This window comes from Sardina pilchardus, chromosome 14 (assembly GCF_963854185.1).
Source record: "Sardina pilchardus chromosome 14, fSarPil1.1, whole genome shotgun sequence".
NCBI lineage: Eukaryota > Metazoa > Chordata > Actinopteri > Clupeiformes > Clupeidae > Sardina > Sardina pilchardus.
Window position 1 is genome coordinate 27345941 of NC_085007.1, and position 19966 is coordinate 27365906.

Sequence of the window (19966 nt, forward strand, 5' to 3'; positions counted from 1 at the left end):
GAACAAATGTCAGGCAGTCTGACTCTACAGGGAAGCCTTTGAATGCAAAGTAGAACTCAGTGAACACTCCCTCGACGGACTGTCAAGGCAAAAAAACTTATCTTATTCTTATAACTTATACTTATCTATTTCTCAGACCGACAAATAGAAAAACAGGCAGCACTCAGATTTAACTCCAAGGTTGTGCTAGAGAGCCTTGCTATTTTGCCCAGCATTGGTCTCGGAGTATGTATTCAAATGTGATTATTTTCCTTTTAGCCCAAAGTGAACGAGGTAGGCCAACGCGGCGAGGTCCAACAGTTCAAAATGAGAGCAGTGACTGTGCAACTGTGTAGCTGCCTTTTCCACAGGTGATTCCCAGCGCGCTCCACAAAAGACAGCCTTATCAGCTCTCCGAGACAGATAGAGGGGGAGCTGAAACGAAACAGAGGGGAGAGAAGATAACTGGCCTGGGATCAAAGCTTCCAAAGCTCTCTCTCTCTCTCTCACACACACACACACACACCAAACAAAATGCATTTAACTGAAACCTTCATCTACCAGCTTTAACAGCGCATCATCTGTAACCTACAAACAAGCTTTTTTCTTTTTTTTTGTAAAAAAACCTTGAAAATGGGTTTACTGAGTAGCCTACGGTGGACATGAAGAGATCCAAGTAAAGCAAATGCTTTCAGATTGAAGTTTCCCCTCACAATCGAATCTCACAATCAGAGAACTCTTCAGGCTAAGATGCATGCAGGTCCGTTGTCTCATCTGTTAGTATTCCTCGACGTGTGAGCGTTCTACAGAGAAAAGCCGTAAAGGGGGGATAGGAGGGCTCGTGCTGTGACTTCACTAATGCTGAGAGCGACGGCGGAAGAGAGCAGCGCTGACCTGCTTATCACACCCCAATAAGCTTTAGCACAGAAAGCCAAGGCGGGCCATCAACTCTGCATGAATAATACACCTGTGACAAACAAATAGCCACGCATATTAATCACACAAACACACACACACACACACGCACACAAACACACGATAAAACTCACACTGTCAAAAAAGCCATGGGCCTTACCTTTGATCTCATTCCAAAGTTATTCCAAAACTGAGCACCGATGACCTGCAAACAAACATGCACACCTAAATAAATGAATAAATTGCGAGCATGAATAAACAGAAAATCACAAAATATCCCTGTGCAATACCATGAAGATTCAACTGTCTGCTCTGTTCCTTTTATTCTCTCTGTAGGACTGATACTCTGAATCCAAAACATCTGCGAATATATCATCTCACCCAAGACAAATGTCAGCCTCTTCCTGGATAATCAAGCTGTTTTTGTAGAGCTTCCAGAGTATCAATATTTTCTCTTCAGAGTTTAGATCTGGAGCTAGGGTTTATGAGGTTGAAATTCCATCTACAAAAAAGAAACGTACACAGTTTATACACCAGATATATCCTCTAAATAGGAAAAATATGAAAGGTGATTAATCTCTTCCAATCATTTACACTTTGAAGTGCTATGCATTTACATTGAACGTTGAACATTTGCTCTGCTTCTCCTCCACAGTCTAGTGAAGTAGGACTGCAATCTGTCTTTGTCAATGGACCGGCTTCAGTAGCCCACACCCTAACAGGGGTGGAGGACAACCCAGAGAAAGTGTTGGCAGGGGATCAATGGAAAAAAATGTTCTATCCGGGTCACACGGGGACTTATGATTTAGAGGTAAATGAATGAGATGAAAATGGATCACCCTTTTCCAAGGTTATCACGGATCATCATTCAATTCTGCCCTTGCTTTCCAGCGCTGCTGAAACGACGGCTCGCTCACAAGGCACTTTGGTGATGTACTGAGGTCCACTCTTTGTGCTAAGCAGAGGTCATGACCACACTGATGTGCTCACACTTCATGGAGGAGACCCTGATAACAGGACAGGGAACATATTACAGAGACACTTGGTGAGACATGTTTCTTGTCTATGCTCACTTATGTCTGAGAGCCTGATATATCTCATGGCAGTCGGCCAATGGGATGATCCTGTGTTCGACATCAAGCTTTGGTCACCAGGAGGCCACTGTTATCTAATCTGGTTTCAGGCATCACCGAGGACCAGTGACCCCCTCTGACCGCAGATCACTGCCACACTCCTCAGCGCACCTCGAGTCACTGGCAAGGTGCAATTAGCACATTAGGAGAATGCACATTAACCGGGTATAACAGAAAGTGGAGTCATTTAGGCTAATCCATTAAGGCAGCTTGTCCAGTCTCAAAATAGGAAAGGAGATGATTATCTAGTTCCTTAAATAGAAAACAAAATCAAAACAATGGATTAAGTCATGGGTGGTCCCTTCTAATGATAAACGGGATGCCTTACTTACAAATTAATTCATTAATGACTTTGACATATCTAAGTCCAATTTTGTCCAAGTCCAAGTGCAGACTGTTCACAAGTATTGGACCAGAATTCCAAAGAAGTTTGGACGCTTTGTAAAATTGGAATCAAAAAAGAATGTTAGGATTTGCAAATCATGCAACCCTATATTTAACAGAGAATAGCTAACATCAACTATTGAAGGAGAGAAATGTTATTGTTTTGGGGAAAAAATATGCTAAGCAACATGACTAAAAAAAGTTGGGTTCATTTAACAACATTCTGTAAATGTTTAGGATACCATGAGTTTCGAGAATGAAATGTGGTCCCATTCCTGTCCAATACAGGATATCAGCTGCTTGATGAAGAAATACGGTTAAAATATGTGCAGAATTAATTTTGGTATTGTTTTCCTCAAGGTCTTTCCTGAAAAGACATTGTCTGGATGACAGTATACTGTATATTGCTCAAAACCTGTGTACTGTACATCATCATTCAGAATTGATTGATTGTTGCCAGATGTGTAACTTGCTGCCAGGCACTAATGCACCTCCACACTGTCATGGATGCTGACTTTGAGTTGAGCTGAGTTGAGCACTATAGCAAGTTGGATACGTTGGATAGTAGTCCCTCTCCTCTTTAGCCCAGATGAGTCTTTAATTTCCAAAAAGAAGTAAGCTCAGACTCAGATAAGATGGTATTTCTGTATCATGTCCAAATGAAATTTCTTTTGTGCATGCTCATAGGCAATGGTTATCAAAAGTTTCCTGAGCCCATACAATGATTTTCTTTACAGAAAAAGGTCTGGTTTTATTGCAGTGCCACCTGAGGTCAAAAAGACCATGGCCATCCAATATTTATTTTCAGCCCTGTCCCTTGTTTGAAAGATTTCTGTAGATTCTCTGACTATTTTAATGATATAATGTAGCCTATAGATGATATAATCCTGTAATCCTTCACAATTTCATCATAAGAAATATCATTGTATCATCATTTACCCACACAACAGAGTGATGAATAATACTTCCACATCTTTACTTCTGAGGGACTCGATATGATACTCTATTTTTTTTTACTGTAATCCCTGTTCACCTAAAGTTGTATAATGTCCCACGTTCTGTTGTCTTTATCATTACATCACTTTTCCAGCCTTTTTGCCCCCCTTTTGAAATGTGTTGCTGGCATCAAATTCAAAATGTGCTTATATTTCCCATGAAATAGTGAAATTTCTCTCCTTCGACCGTCAATATGTTGTTTTTGAACTATTCTCAATTAAATATAGGGCTGATGATTTGTAAATAATTCTTTTTTATTCACATTTCACAATTCGTCCAAACTTTTTTGGAATTGTGTTTCATATTGTGAGGCTATCAGCCTATTTCTTCACACGGAATGGCCCACCTAAACCAATCAACAGGCACTTGTTCCTTCTCTACTGACAGGGAAGCCTATGGGTTTTGAATTGGGTTATCATTAGGGACTCTGTTTTGGATTAGCAGCCAGTTGGCTGACAGTGAAAGTTAAAACAGTTAAAAATAGGTTTCTGAATAATGAATGCATGCATATTTGTTGTAAATGACTACAAATGAGTTGACTGCCTAAACCGAGACCATATGTCCGTTCCAACCAAGGGCGTAACTTTGGGTCTACCATTGGGGGGGTTAAACTTGCAGCATATTTATCAATTTATTGATTTATTGAATCATTTTCTTCTGCAAAAGGTAACATGCTAATTTGCCGTTCCTTTATTAGAAATACATCATGATGATTTAGGCTAGGCTAAGCTGTTCACTTGACTGTTTGTGCCATAATGACACAGTAGTTAAATTCAGTGTGCTCACATGGACCGTCTTGTGTGTAGGTGCGCGCCTGCACTAGCCCTATGAGCCCTAGGCTGTTTTAAGGGCATTTTCAGTTAGAAGCATTTATCCTGGTCATTGTAAGTGCCATTCACACATGCTACATATTGTTTTTTTTTTTTTTTTTCAGCACAGTCTAGGCTACCCAGATCTACCACATGTATTACAGTAATACTTGCATTGATTTGATTTAGATTTTTAAATAATACAAATTTAAAAAGCATACTATACACATTCTTACATTTTGATATGTATCTCACCACAGCAAGCTGACAGCTCGACATGACTTGCATGGTTGTGTAGGCCTGACTTGCAATAAGAACCATATTGGGTATAGCCTACTTTGGGGCTGAGCAATTTACAGAAATACGTGGTGTGTGCCTTCCAGAAATAAATGGCAATTTTTATTTAGTGATGAGAAATGACTTTTTGACACTTTTTGTGCTCCATATTTGCTGATCTGACCTGACTTGTTTGCGTGGTAGCACACATGATGTGCACAGATGATGATTCTCTATAATATTTTTTACTGTATTGCAATGAACAAAGTAAAGGCAAAAAAGTGTTTATTTGTCAAACAAATTTGGATGCAATATGAGTCTTGAATTGGATACCATACAGGAGTTTGTTAGGATCTCAAAACCGTATTATGAACGTGACTTGCCATAGAGAAACTGAAACACATGATAACGTTGGATTATGAACATATTATGGCTATTATGCCACACAAAAACATGGGGTAAGTGGAGCTAAATTAAGTTATTATTTTGCTGTCACTTCGTCTGTTTTATGGCCTAGAAGGTTGTATTTGGTATCTGTGGATAGCTCTAGCTCTCCTCTTTCATCTGACATGCGTGCCATATCTTTCCGATGGCGTGTAATTCAAGCGAGAGTACTGGATGCCTGGGTGAATGCAGAGCAATATAGACTGTAAATATGATATACTTTGATTTAACTTCATGATTTTATTTTAGTTTCATACTTGATCGTACAGACAAGTGTCTAGTCTCGTTGGAAAGCCCCGGTTCTGCTCTTTCGTGCAATATAGGTCTCATTTCGCTGTGACTTATTATCCCGGAGCAATGTAACAGCAAAGAATGGGTGTGTTTTTGACGCACTTTGCGTCAGTCGGGCTCATAGGGCTAGCCAGCCAACTCCAGTCAACAAGTCATCAGCTAATTTAACAGCTAACTTAGCAATAGGGGTATACCTCCATTTGGTCAGGATTTTTCCTATTTTTGGTTGGTGTCAACCAACAATGAAAAAATGCTGTCTGGCTGCCTTTCAATGTCTTTTTAATCTTCCCACCTGAGTTGAGAGCTTTCTCCAACCATTCATCCCAGCGACTGCGCAAAATAGTAAACAAACTTTCGGTTGAGAACGCAGGTTGGGTAATACCAAGTAGTCGGTGGGCAGGGGGGTACATTTCAGAATATTTAAAACATGATACTATCTTGCTGGAAAATGAAATGAATAAAGAAAAGAAACGAAAGTTATTCATTCAGAATATTTTATAATTTGATAATATTTTTTTATTATATTTTTTTTATTTGATATTGGGGGGGTTATATTAGCTGGATCTGATTTTTGCGGGGGTCATAACCCCCCTAACCCCCCCGCAAATTACGCCTATGGTTCCAACCACTCAGATTGGAAAATATCTCAAATTAAAGATGCATGTTTACAGTGCCTACTTTATTCATTGTTCCCTTTCAGATGAAATGGTCAAGATATTTTGGTTGGTAATAGGCTAACCTACCCCCACCAGTTGCACATGTCTAATTTACTCATTTTATTTTCTCCTCTACTATATGGTCAAGTTTGAAAATGTGCTAATCAGCGAACAACAGCTAATCATTCTGGAGTCATTCCACGTCGCTCAATTTTTGTATTCGTTTCCTATAAACGTTCCATTCACTACGTGTCATGTAATGCCAAAATGTAGCCCGAAATTGGTAGGCCTACGGGTATTTCAAATTTCACCTCAGGACGACCTTACCACCACGTGACACGCCAATTTTGGAATTCATATCGCCTTTGAACTGCCTTAACAAAATAGTGATGAGCAACGCCACTCATGTCAAGATAAGCAGCACATTCTTACATATATATTTCAGCCTCAAATGCCTGCCAACTTGCCATCCACACGATTTGAAATGCCCCAAGAACTTCCACTAATGCCAAGAAACTTTTGTTTAACAGCACAGTTAATGCCAGGTCAAATCACTGCAATTAACCTCATTTTCAGATGCATGGCTACAGCCCCCAAGGGGCAGGGCCCACACTTCAACCCTGAGTATGGGGGAAATTACCATTTATGATAAACCCCCCAGGGGATACCAGCATTTTATATGAGTTGGATAGTAATAGCGGCTTTCCTGACAGAGAGAATATGATGGAAAAATGACCTCTATTGATTATTTCACTCTGTTAATGTACAGAAAGGCCTTGAGTCCTATAACCTTACCAAATGAAAAGTGAAAATCTTAAAGCTGTAATGGTCAGTTTCAGCTCTCCTAAAGAGGAAAGGAGGTAAGGTGAGGACTGTTTCTCTATTAGAGCTATAAATAGAGTGGAATCCACCTGAATGGTGGCACTGTCCTCTGTATAACATGAATGAAGCCAATCTGCATCAGAGTTCAAAACAACTTTATGCATTAAAGACGTGTTCATCACAGTTCCCAAAATGACCAATCTTCAACATTTCACATGATCTCCCAAAATGAGGGAGAGAGGAAAAAAAAGATGTGTGGTATATACAATTTTTCAAAAAGAAAACACACACAAAAAAAATGTGCATCAGTGTTTTGACCTAAACAGAGTTAATTTCCTTTGTAAAGTTTTATTTAGCAAATTTGAACGGTCATGTCTTATATTTGAGCTTATTTTACAATACTATAATTCAGTGCAAAATGTCCAAGACCTCCATCTCGGCAGAAAACATCAACTGTCCTCTAACGAGGAGTAATGCTTTGGCCATATTGCCATGCCATACATTCAGTGTTCTCTTATTCAAAAAAACAAAATAAAAAACATAAACTATTTAACAATTGCAGTAGCTAATACTGAATAAATAACAACCCCACTCTAAGATCTTCAAATTAGGCAGCATTATTTCAAGCAATTGAAATGCTTTCTTTTGCATGGAAATACTGTTAAAAATCATAGGTATATTACAAATGATCAGAGGCCCATATCGATTATCTGTAAATGTTATCTCAAGGAATTCAAACCGTAACCCATTAGAATACAGGAACGACCCAAAACAGTATGCTCAATATTCTCATCAAAAACAGCAGTGTAATAATATTCACAAGCGTGTAACGTTAAGGAAACATTAGTCTCTTCCACATGAAGAGTGAGATGTTCCACTTAAACATGGTCTTTTGAAATCACCTAATGAGACCCATTATAAATCAGCACAGTCTGGGTCACCCCATATGTGCCAATACCCCACCTGCATCCAAACAGCTCGCTGAAGACACTCAAGTCATTTCCTCGCTTACTCTCTCTTATGAGAGCACAGATTAAAAGTAAAAAATAATCAACTCCAAAAAAAATCCACTTAATTACATTATATATGGTAGAGCTCACTGAGCATGTATAGCCATACTCATAACTGAGATCAATTAGCCAAAATAAAAATGGTGGCAAAAAAAAAAGAAAACAAAAATAAAAACAACAAAACATCAGTTGTACATGACAAAGAGCAGCACCAAAGCGTATCTGTTGTAACTATAATGACCACTGTAACGGAAGATTAGTGTATCCAGGAGCTGAGTACCCAGATCTCCAAAGTGTACACACCCTTTACAAGATAAACTGTACAGAAGCGTTGGAATTAGACTGGTCTGTTTTAAGACAAGGGAAGTAGAGGAGTCCACTGAGACGTCTGGGGGGTGGGGAGGGGGGAGGGGGGGGGTGGTAGAGAGCCCTGATCCAGGAGTGTCTCCGATGCAGCTTCAGGATGCTTCTGGACCTCTTAAGCGAAAGACTCCAGAGACATTAGCTGAGAGCTCCCTTCATGCCACACTCTCATGTTCTTCTGACGGCCCGTTGGAGATCTTCTTCACCTTCTTGACTCCTTCTCCCAAAGCGGTCGATGTAGTTATCCTGAAAGAAACCGAACATGTCTAAATTCTTTCGTTTTTCATTATGGGACTTGGGAAACTTGCACCCAGCTAAAGGGCAAGACTAATGACAACTCAAACTCTATACAACACTATTATTGCTTTTAAGGCAAACTTTGAATAAGTGTCTATGTATGTGGTTATTTCTGGTAAAAATCATGTTGGTCTAAATGCAAACATTAACAAAAATAGTAAAATGCTAACAGAAAGGTTCTTATATCATCTATTAGATAAGTTCTGAGAGATCCCCCACTTGCCCAGGGTAAGCAAACACATACAAGATCCAAACCGGACTCTTAAGTAAAGCCTTAGCCAATTTTAAATCTCTGATCTAATGCTGGAGTGCTGGCACAGCTGACCATGTGTCAGCTCAAGAGGGCTTTTTCAATTCCACTCCTGTGAAACAGTGCACAAGCTGAATGTGCAGGGAACACGTCCAAGTCTCCTGCTGCCCTACTGTACAACCCAGTCCCCGAGTCTCCTGCCAGGCCCCTCCGCAAGTGCTGGTGCCCAAGGTCTCCTGCCATTCAGGTCTCCAATCCATGGGGTGGCAGAGATGCCCCACATCAGCACCTTCAGTGCCCACTGCCTTAGCCCATCCCCTATACAGTATGGCCAACTCCCCTTTAGTGCCCACTGCCTTAGCCCATCCCCTATACAGTATGGCCAACTCCCCTGTGTGCCCACTGCCTTAGCCCCTCCCCTATACGGCCAACTCCCCTTTAGTGCCCACTGCCTTAGCCCATCCCCTATACGGCCAACTCCCCTTTAGTGCCTACTGCCTTAGCCCATCCCCTATATGACCAACTCCCCTGTGTGCATCTACCTGGTTCATGTCCCCAGAATCAAGAACCTCCCCCCAAGCAGCTCAATCTCTAATGGCCCTGTAACAACCTGTGAGCGTTTTCTGGATCCAACTCTCCTGGCATCCAGGAATGCCTAAACCCCTCTGGCGTCAGATTTGCGTCAGATTCCTTTATCGGGATCTTTTCAAAACTCCCCAGTTTCAACTCATAAAAGGATTTTTTGGCACTTGACAGCAGAATGGAAAACCTCTGTTCAAAGGAACAACTGGCCAATCATTTGTTTAGTTGACCCTCTTTGGTCCAACCGTGCTGAAAATGGCTCTCCACATCTTATAGATTTTCACTTTGTCCCTCTTCATTTTTAAAAAGCTTCTTCCTCCCCCGCCAAGTTGCACTCAAGTGTACACCCAAAAGTGGGGAGGAAAGTAGGTTTCCATTCAGGATGATGGATGGAGAGTCAAGGGGGGGAAAAGCGGGAAAGCAGGAAAGAAAACAGGGCCGAGTAGGAGGGAGGGAGAGAGAGAAAATGAAAGAGAGAGAGAGAGAAAATGAAAGAGAGAGAGAGAGGGAGAGAGAGAGAGAGAGAGAGTGTGCAGAGTGGAACGAGGACACATAGTGCCACTGGGCTATTTCTGGAAGAGTTGGGACAGCAGGCGAGAGAGAGAGGCACAACGCCTCAGGGAAGATGATGCAGGGGGGATTGGGGGGGTGGGGTGTGGGTGTGTGGGGAGGTGTAAGAAGAGGGGTAGAGGAGGGGGAGGGGAGAGGAGACAGGTCAAGGCTCCTGGTTTGAGGAGGAGAGTGATGTACTGAAGTGTGACTGCCGAAGAAACCCCCCCCCCCCCCCAAAAAAAAAAAAAAAATGAATGAACGAGGAGACGAAGGAATGAGGACAACACTTTCACAGAATAGTTGACGTTGATGAAGCATCTAAGGGATCTGGTGACCAAGCTAAAAACAGAACTTGAAAAGCAAGGCGTTTGTGTGTGTGTGTCTCTCTCTCTCTCTGTGTGTGTGTGTGTGTGTGTGTGTCTGTGTCTGTGTGTGTGTGTGTGTGTGTGTGGTGATCATGGTAAGGGGAGGCCTATAAGTGGAACTTCATGGCTGAGAGATGACGGGGACAGAGAGCAGGTGCAGCCCACAGTTTGGGCGGCTGGTGGACTCTCTGTCCAGACCCTCAGGGCCCTTGGGCACCACTTTTAAGCAGGACAGGTAGTGTGTGACTGACCATAGCTCATAACGAGGGCAGAGTACTCCTGCATTATCTACTCCAGAATTGCTGTTTTATTTATAACAAGTCTTGGAAAAAGACATCAGTCTACATTTTCTCTCCACTACACCTATGCCTATTGTTCTCTACTACACCTAAATCACACAGATTGACCTGAAATGTTCTCCATTGAAGGACTCCTCTAAATGGGTCTCAAAAAGCTTCCATTTCAGACAACCATCAAGTTCCAGTTCAAGTAATAAAACACGTCTTTGTCATATGAAAAGCAAGTATACAGTATAACTGCACATACTGTATGTGTGTGTGTGTGTGTGTGTGTGTGTGTGTGTGTGTGTGTGTGTGTGTGTGTGTGTACGTGTGTGTGTGTGTCTCTTACACATCATCCATCTCCAGGTCCTCCTCATCCTCCACAGACAGGAGCAGGTAGGGGTTGTAGGAGGCGGGCCTGAACTTGTGCCCCGTCAGGAAGAAGAAGGTCAGCGTGGCCAACTCATCCAGCAGCTGCACAACAGCACACAACACGCGTCACTTACACACACACTTACACAACGCTCACCGGACACGGCGCCCACCGGACACGGCGTTCAGCTAACCCTGTGCGGCTGCCACGTGGCAGACGTTTCTAGTGGGTTTTGCTCCGTTAAAAACAATGGAGTTCTCTATTTTTTTTTTTCTTGTCACGCCGTGCTGCGTACGTGTCCAGTGGGCGCCGGCCTTTACACTTACACTTAGACATAGCCAACACGACCACTCCAGAACACGCGTCACATATGCATCACCTTCCAATGTATACCTTCAATTTCAATTCCATTCAGTTTATGACATATGACATAAGGTGAAAACAGTCAGTCAGTGTTCCATACAGAGATAAAGCTCTCAGACAAAAAGCTTTTTTTTCTTTTTGTCTGAGAGCAAGTTTTCTCTTAGTCTCAGACTCGTATCCTTGTACGGGTAACTGAACCAATACACATGCGCACACACAAATGTACAATGAGATATCTCCAGCCACGCACATGGAGACAGCCCTTACCTGGTACAGCCATTTCCACTGGAAGGGCACGATGATTTTGATGAGAATGGCAATTATGCGCGTGAAATAAATGTAGCACACAATCTAAGACAGAAAGAGAGAAGCAAGAGTCAGCCAATTTCATACCAACTGCGTATCCACATGCACTAAATCGATTCAGGAGTCTGGGAGAGGACATCTAAACCGTGTTCCACCACCAAAAGTGACATTTTAAACGGCTAAGCGACACAAAAATACTGAAAACATGAATCTACTCTTCTGTTGAATACCGCATTTTGCAATCCACATGACAATTCAGTACATTAGCTAACGTTTCAGACAAGCAATGGGAAGGATCTAGGTGATAAAATGTGTGTGTGTGTGTGTGTGTGTGTGTGTGTGTGTGTGTGTGTGTGCAATGAGTGTGTCTGCATACATACCATCACATAGTAGTGTCTAAACAGCTTCAGCTGGGCAAGATTGATAGCAGCTAGAAAGACAACAACAACACAAGCCTTTAAACCCTTGTTTATAATACGTCTTCGTCGGTGGTCTGCCTGTTGGGGGGGGGGAAAAGGTGCCACTGTCTGTGGAGCATCAGCATCACTTTGAGCTGTGTTTGGAATCATAATTGGCAGCTAACGCTCCTGTTGGTTCATCTACTGATGTAGGAGCCCAATGTTAGCGTTAGCCAGTGCTGAGTCATAGCTGCTGCCCGTTGCTACGACCTTCAGCGTGTTTTCCTTCCCCTCTGTGAGACTCTTTCTTTTTTTTTTTGTAAGAGGCAGATCTAAGTGCGCAGCCAAACAAAAACAGTTTGTTGACATTGAGTGTGGAAGAACTTTCAACCATGAAAGCAGGCCTACAAAAGTTATTCCAAAAAGAGATCAAAGGTTTTTTGCTGTAATACAGCTGTTGGCAGCATGCACCAAAGCAACAGCCCTGTCTATTTCATGGCAGCATTCATTTAGACTCTGGATGACACTGGTGGGAATTCATTGTCAAAGTTCACTGTCAAAATTCGTGCTGGAGATACAAGCAAAGACAGTATCCTAAAACTGTCTCCTCTAATGTCAACGACAACGACAACGTCCTCACTCTTACTGTGCTAAAGAGGGAAATGCAACTGCTGAAGAGCATGGCATTCATCATCATCTCTGACCACGAGCCAATTGGAGCTGTTGGCACCACAGAGGCAGCCAATAGGCCTGATTCCTGGCTGTCAGGCCGCCACTCCCTTTGCTGAACTAAGCCCAGCGTTGTCCAAAACCACACTGCTCAATGAATACCACATTGAACACTAAAGGAAGCATCTGTATAAGTAACATTATGACGTGGTATAACATACATGGATTAAAAATTGTTTCATTTGTTTCATTGTTCTACACACGGAGAATGGATAAAAAATAACACATGAAAAAATAAAGCATTGATGGTCTACTTGAGTCATTACAAGCCCTTAATGAACTGTATTTTATCTTCCCTTTCAATATTGTGAATAATAAATGACAGCATCATTTTGGCAATGATGGACTGCTTAACACAGAGTCTGACTTACTCTAATTATTATTATGGATATAGTCTATCTGTCTTTTAATCTTAAATACTCGACCCATCTCCTGACATACAATGTTAACGTTTTGTTTGCCTACAAGAAATAGTAGCGTGCAGAGTGAAATTAGCTAAGAGTTAGCTGGAAGAAAATGTCTTTGTCAAAAAGTCCAAAGAGGAAAATGGACAGTGAAGGTAGAGCCTTTTGGAGAGGAATGGAAGGAAAACTTTGCTTTCATCTTAGCCGGTTTCACAAATGCAAAGCCTGTGTGTCTGATCTGCTACCAAGTTGTGGCTGTTTGCAAGGAATATACTGTAATATCAGACAGGACCGTGAGAAAAGGCGGAACCATCAAGATGGCCTATCCAGACAGTGGCACGAAAGCGCAAAACTGAAGTAGCAGAGGGCTATGCACTTCACTTTCCCCTCATATGTGTTCACACACCCACAGTCTGATTGGTGAATAAGGCTATTTGTAGATAGACACTTGAAATTAAAAAATTATCAAAAAGAAAAAAATCAAACTATCAGAATAATTTGGCGGGCCAAATGACATTGATGGCGGGGCCAGCTTTGGCCCGCAGGCCAACTGTTGCTGACTTAAGACACACGGGAAACCAGCCTAAAGTGAACGTGTTAGAGTAAATGTAACTCCTTCTATGTGCAAAGTGTTCTATTCCTTTTTACCGTCAATACAATGGCTTATTCTAAACTTCCAATATTCTTCAATTTAACCCCTGAGGAGGGAATTAATCCTGGAGACTCGGGGGATTTTGTCTTCAACTGTGCATAGGACTAGAACTAAGTGCTATTTTGAAACAACACTGCTGGAGCAGGTATTGCTATTGTTAAGCACCAGAGCATACTTTTGAAAATGCATCATAGAGTGACAGCTGGAAATTTGGCAGCTTCATACCTTTTCCATCTGTTGCTGAGGCCTCCTGAAGATGTCTGATTGACCTGCAGAATAACAGTGGACAACATGCACATCAGAGTCAGTTCACTTCCAACCAAGCACAAACATGCTGATCACTCAACATTTATCCCAGATCTGTATTACAGTTTTTGCCCGTTGCTTGAACACATTTTGCAAAACTTCGCTCACTGTGCCAAAACTCTACACACAAGTAAACATGACACTAGGAAATATACCTTTCACATCTATGTCCAATTGAAATTCTACTATCAGTTCCTAAACTCTGCTATCAAAACCTAACAATCTTTTGTCAAAATGAAACTCTGATGACAAAATGAAACACACTTGCATCATATGCATACACTTTCAGATCAGGAGGAACACACTAGTCTACTTTACATAAAACACCTTGCTTGAATACATTTCACAAAACTTTGCTCATAGTGCCAAAACTCTACACACAAGTACAACATGACAACACTGGCATATATACCATTCACATCACCATTTACAATGGCTAAACTGAGGGCTTTTTGTAGATGGCTGATTGGTGTTCAGTTTCGCAAGTATCTTCGCAAGATACGTACCAGACGACAGGGAAGAGGATGGCCCCACAGCACAGCAGGTCCACTAGGAAGAGGATCTCCATCCACAAACCGTACTCAGTGCTGCCCTCCTCTGTTGACTCGATGATAATGTAGGCTACGTTGGCCAACACCTGAGGATAGGGAAATAGCAGTTGAGATCAAGGCACACGATTTACATCTTTTGTAAATGTCTGATGATTACATGACTTACTGCAACAGTTTCAGTCCTGTCTGCAATTCTGCATGCTCATTGTTATCACAATGGCAGTAATTGTAATTGTCATAACGAGAGGACAAATGGAGTAACAGTAGAAAGAGGGTAAATACTAACAGTTTAAGACTACTTTACCTGAAGAGGGATAACTATCATGAAGATCTTCTTATCTTTGTCAGAGAGAATGTGCTTCACAAAAGCCCAACCAGTCCCTATCAAGGCTATTGTGATGAACAAGAGAGCGCCCTTTAACCTGGAGAGACAACACAGTTACTGCACCCTCAGCTTGACTGACCGAACAGGCTTTACTGCAAAATGTAGACATAAGTGCTCAGATCTGACACCATTTTAAACACCTCTTAAAAGATGACATAGAATGGATGAACAGAGTATTGTACCTTGTTCTCTCTCTTTTTTTAAGTATATTTTTTGGGACAGTAGAGAGAGGCAGGAAGCGAGTGGAAGAGAGAGATGGGGTTTGGATCGGGGAAATTACCGCAATTGAAATGACGGGCACTCTGACCCATATGTGGTACGAGCGCTGTAGCCTGTTGCGCCACAGCGCCCCCTGTGCAACTTTCGCTCAACAAAAACATTCTATTCTACAAACCCACATGATGATTAGGCTGGGGACTACAATCGTCCATTCTAGTAGATATTATCTAGCACCTCCAACAGGCTCCAGCAACCTCTACAGTACCTGTACCAGTACCAGTACCTGTATCTCCAACTCAAAGTAATGTAACTTGTGGAGGAACGGTTTGCGTCACAGCCTGTATTTGCGCCACAGTCCGTCTTTGTTCAGATTTGTTTTTTTTGTTTTTTAAAAGTGGTCATCTACAAGTCTGAGATTTGCATATGAAGGAGGAAGCAACCATGTTTACAGTTCACCATACGGTCATTCCACCTCAATTCAACGGATTTTAGACATCTCAGATTTGCTTCAAACTTCAAACTTCAAACACATACGCCTTACGGATGTCCATGTTGAATCTATAGTTAGCAATCATTATTCACAGAAAATTTGAAGTCTTTAGCTTGAACACTTCTTCAGATAATAACATCTGAACTTTGCTGCAGATTTAGATGAGGGCGCAAATGTGCCAAAAATCAGAAGGGGGGTACCATGTTCAAAATGTTTTTTCTCTGGATGTATTAGGTATACCAAGCTAATATTTTGGCTAAGTTAGTTTAAATGGTTACTCTTTAGGTGGTAAAATCTGAGATGGTCAAGCAGAAGGCATTTGTTGAATTGAGGTGGAATGACCCCATAGCTGTGGCCATGCACCAAACTCTCTATACTCAACAAAGCCAAGGTAAAAATGTTTTTCCATTCTAGGTCATCTTTAAATCACCAAATATTTCCAGAGCACTTACAGATGCGTGATGTAGTAGACAACAGCCCATCCCTCAATGGGGAAGCCCTGGTTGGAGATGTAGTAGTAGTCAATCTGAGGGAGAACCAGACACAACCTACTGATTAGTCTGTACACAACATCGACCCCTTGCTTAAGGTGTAAAGCATACAGTGCACAGTTTACTATGAGGGTGCACTCACTGCATGGAACACCAAAGAGAGCGATTTGGTGAACGGAAGAGCTGCCATAAGCCAGTGGATTTTGTAAACATCCGCACTGTGAAATAAATGAATGTCAGACAGCACACAGAGAGAGATAAAAAAAATACCTGTTAAAAAAAAAAAAAAATGCAAAAGTGCAGCGCCTAATTAAAATGCTTAAGTGCCTAAGTGCCAAACCGTGTGTTTTGTTTCAGTGGAAAACATCAGGAGGTAGATTAGAAGGAGGAATAAAATAACATGCTCTGACAGTCTAAATGTGCATTTTCTGATTGTCTAAATAGGCATTTTCTGAATAGTACCTTTGGAATCCATTAATATTTCCATATTATTTGTCTCTTACATATGATCATGAATTGACATTGATTTGCACGATGAGGGTGACCCCTAGTGGTTTCTATCAGGTAATACACTAACATTCCTTTGGATTAGATGCTCTCCCAAGGGAATTGCATTTCCACTAGGCAGAATGTCTTGTGAGATGCCACAGAGCTTACCTCCTGGTGTGGAGCACGTGGACCCAGAGTGTCCCGATGATGAAGAAGAGCATGGACATGAAGATGTAGAGTTTAGGCAGAGGGATCTCGCCTGCCGACAGGAAGCTGTTAGGGTTCTTCTCCTCAATATTGATCTACAAAGAGACAGCCCATTCATTCCTTTAATGTTTCACTGTCAATTCAGTCTCTTTCTCTTACTCACTCACTCACTCACTCTCTCACACTCTCTGAAGTTGTACATTTTAAAGTCACAATGTTAATCAATATAATGTAGCCATTCATGGAGCCATTACGAAAACAACTGGATGATTGGTTTCCCCATGTTTCCTTTTGACTTCATGTACTGAACACACATTAAACCAATGTTAAAAAGGACTACTCTGAGTAAGAAGCAAGCTCTTACATCAAGGCTGAACTTCAGCAGGTTGGTCTGAGCGTTCCTGCTGTAGCAGTTGTAGAAGTAGAAGTTGTACAAGCCTTGCTGGTCATCAGTGGTGACATTGAAATAAAACTGACAGAATGAAACAAGAAAAAAAAAAGTCAAACCAGCATCAGAAAATACAAACACCTTTTGGGAAAACCAGTGTAGACTACAGTGTTGACAAAGGAATAGCACCGGATACATACCCTAAATGAGTAACTATCCCCTCTCTTCACCAAAGGATATGTGGGCTCTTTGATCGTAACCTGAAAGAGACACAGATGGTATTCAGACAAGTTAATGCTATTAAAGTAGTTGAAAGGGGTTATGAAAAATTAAAGGAGATTGTTCCACTATATCAGCCTTACCACAGGAGGCTCCTTTGTGACTTTAGACTCAACTGTTTACCCAGAGACAAAACAAAACGCATATCAGTAAGTAACCAGTTTGGATTCATGATGAATTAGATTACACAATACATCAATTGATTGATCTCAATTAAACATTCCATACAGGCATGTCAGCACTTCAACAGTTTTTAGAGAAGTGAAAGTTTGAACATTTGCATGCCGGATATCTTAAATATAAATATAAATGTGCATGTGTATAAATGGTCTGTACATGTCTTAAATATAAATATAAATGTGCATGTGTATAAATGGTCTGTACATGTCTTAAATATAAATATAAATATAAATGTGCATGTGTATATGGTATTTAAATGTGCTTGTGTACCTGTTTTGTCCACATCTTTCTCCTGCTTCCCATCTGGTCCTGTATTTGCACTTCCTGCCAAGATAGGTATGATTTGGGGAAAGAGACCTTCCTCTGCTGAGGTCTTTATGGTTACTCTGAAATCATACGAACAGACACAATCTGTATCAACAGCTTGGATCTAGTATCTTCACACCACACTGTAGGTTAGCAAACAGTGCAGTCCCAGCACTGGTTATCAAATAGCTTTAAGCTAGCAACCATGGATATTGCCGTTGTCCAGCAAACGCAAAACCTCTACATCTGATAGGTTGCCCATTAGCCCATAGGATTGATTGACAGACATCACTCAATCCATTTGTAGGATTTAAACCCTCCTTACCTACTACGTCACACAGTCCGGTGTTGCAGAGTCTCCTACCTCCTAGCTTTTCTCAACCATTTCACTAGTAGCTGTAATTAATACTACCCCTTATCCATTGGAGTTGACATCAGTTGCATGCCCCCCTATCCCCAGAGCGGTAGTCAAACAGAGTGGCGACACTCCCATAGACATCCATAGGAAAAAATGGCATGGTTTTTTGGAACTTTTGATCGTGTGGCGGCAACATCAAAGAGTGTTGCAACTCTCTCTTTCTATGGCTCTGGGTAGGACTAAACTAGATTACCTAAATGAATAAATTAATAGCTTGTTTTAGAATTCTGCCTGATCATTCAAAATCTATCAATCAAGTATATTAATGATCTATTATTATCTCAAGTCTCATTATTATGGTTTTGTTTTTGGTGAAAACTTACTCTGGCCCGTTGAAATCCAACAGAAGCAACACCACCGCATCACTACTGGGTGTCTTCTTCAGGACACAAAACCCAGAGTCATCATCCTGACACACAAAACAGAGTACAGCACATGAGTCTTCACACAAACCTCACTCAGCACTTAAAAACATGACACAACAGCTTACTAATTTATCACATTAGTTATGACTGACCTATTGCTCTTCCAACACAGCATAATACACCGTGCTGAATGAATGCTTACCAAGTATGAAGCAAAACCATTGCTGTTAGTTTTGTCCAAAATGAATCCAATCTGAGATTTGAAAACAATACATCCAAATGAGTTATGACAGTTGAATCACCATTAGTTTAATACAATATGGTAATTAAAAAGGTAAAGTAGCCTATGCGTGGCAACGTTACCGTGCTGCTATCAACGTCTTCGATTATCACCTCATTTATCATGAGGCTGTTCAGGCTCACAGTCATGTAACCATTTTTGTAAAACCCAAAGGTGTTAAGGTGTACTTTCTGCCGGATGTCATCCTGAAATCAATTGAGCAGAGACTAGCATTAACTTTGAATTCGCCAGGACAGTGTCAGACATGGCAAAGCTTCGGATCTCGACTATTTCATTCATCAATATCAGCTAAGATTCATATAACATAGAAAGACATTTACGGTTATATATATATATAACACAGACTGGTACAATAAAATGACGTGGAACTACAGTTTACAAAACCATCTCATGTTACATACAATACAAAATCAGATAGCTGATTTGTCTACATTACTGTCAAGCTTCACACTGGCAATGCTAACTTACGAGATTCTTAATTTGTTTGAGAGAACATGATACAATTCACAGCAAGCACAATGCCTTGTCAACAAATGTATGTGCATCAATAGTAACTTATGTGTAAACAGGGAAACTAGTCAGCTTAGAAGGCATGCTGAATGTCTAGTGAAAGTGCATAGCATCCATCAACAGTAAATAGCTTGCTAGCTAGCTTGCTAGCACGTATCAGTAACGTCAGCTGTTACCCATGAAGGCAGAAGTCATGACCCAAAATAAATTTGGAGTGGTCTACGACATATGTACCTTTAGTACCAGATGGTGCAGTCTAGCGTGGCATCCAATTATAAAATATGACAAAAACACCACAGTCCCCGCGTATACATATCTTTTGTCAGACGCCATCTTTAAAGGGACATATCTCTCTGCTTCCGGTAGAAATTACGTCCGTGCAAAACGTAAACAACGTCAGCAGGGACCGCGCCAGCCCAGGACATACAAGGTACAGTATTTTCAGAAATAT

At 41.3% G+C, this 19966-nt stretch overlaps 1 protein-coding gene across 1 annotated transcript; it reads right to left on the bottom strand.

The window, feature by feature from the left end:
• Positions 1–6846: 6846 nt before the first annotated feature.
• Positions 6847–19878, bottom strand: gpr107 (G protein-coupled receptor 107). Its single transcript, XM_062554529.1, has 18 exons — positions 19750–19878; positions 19068–19190; positions 18907–18957; positions 18663–18748; positions 17886–18001; positions 17519–17550; positions 17357–17416; positions 17133–17240; positions 16730–16863; positions 16215–16290; positions 16034–16107; positions 14792–14909; positions 14443–14573; positions 13856–13899; positions 11828–11877; positions 11409–11492; positions 10755–10879; positions 6847–8324 (listed from the first exon to the last, which is right to left on the bottom strand). Exons 1-18 carry the CDS (start codon positions 19846–19848, stop codon positions 8234–8236), a joined length of 1602 nt encoding a protein of 533 aa, XP_062410513.1. The 5' UTR covers positions 19849–19878; the 3' UTR covers positions 6847–8233.
• Positions 19879–19966: the final 88 nt, after the last annotated feature.

Coding starts and splice junctions, on each gene's coding strand:
- gpr107 (XM_062554529.1), bottom strand. CDS start 19,848: ATGGCGTCTGACAAAAGATATGTATACGCGGGGACTGTGGTGTTTTTG. Junction 19,191..19,749: donor TGCACCATCTGGTACTAAAG/GTACATATGTCG, acceptor AATTGATTTCAG/GATGACATCCGGCAGAAAGT. Junction 17,417..17,518: donor TCACAAAGGAGCCTCCTGTG/GTAAGGCTGATA, acceptor TGTCTCTTTCAG/GTTACGATCAAAGAGCCCAC.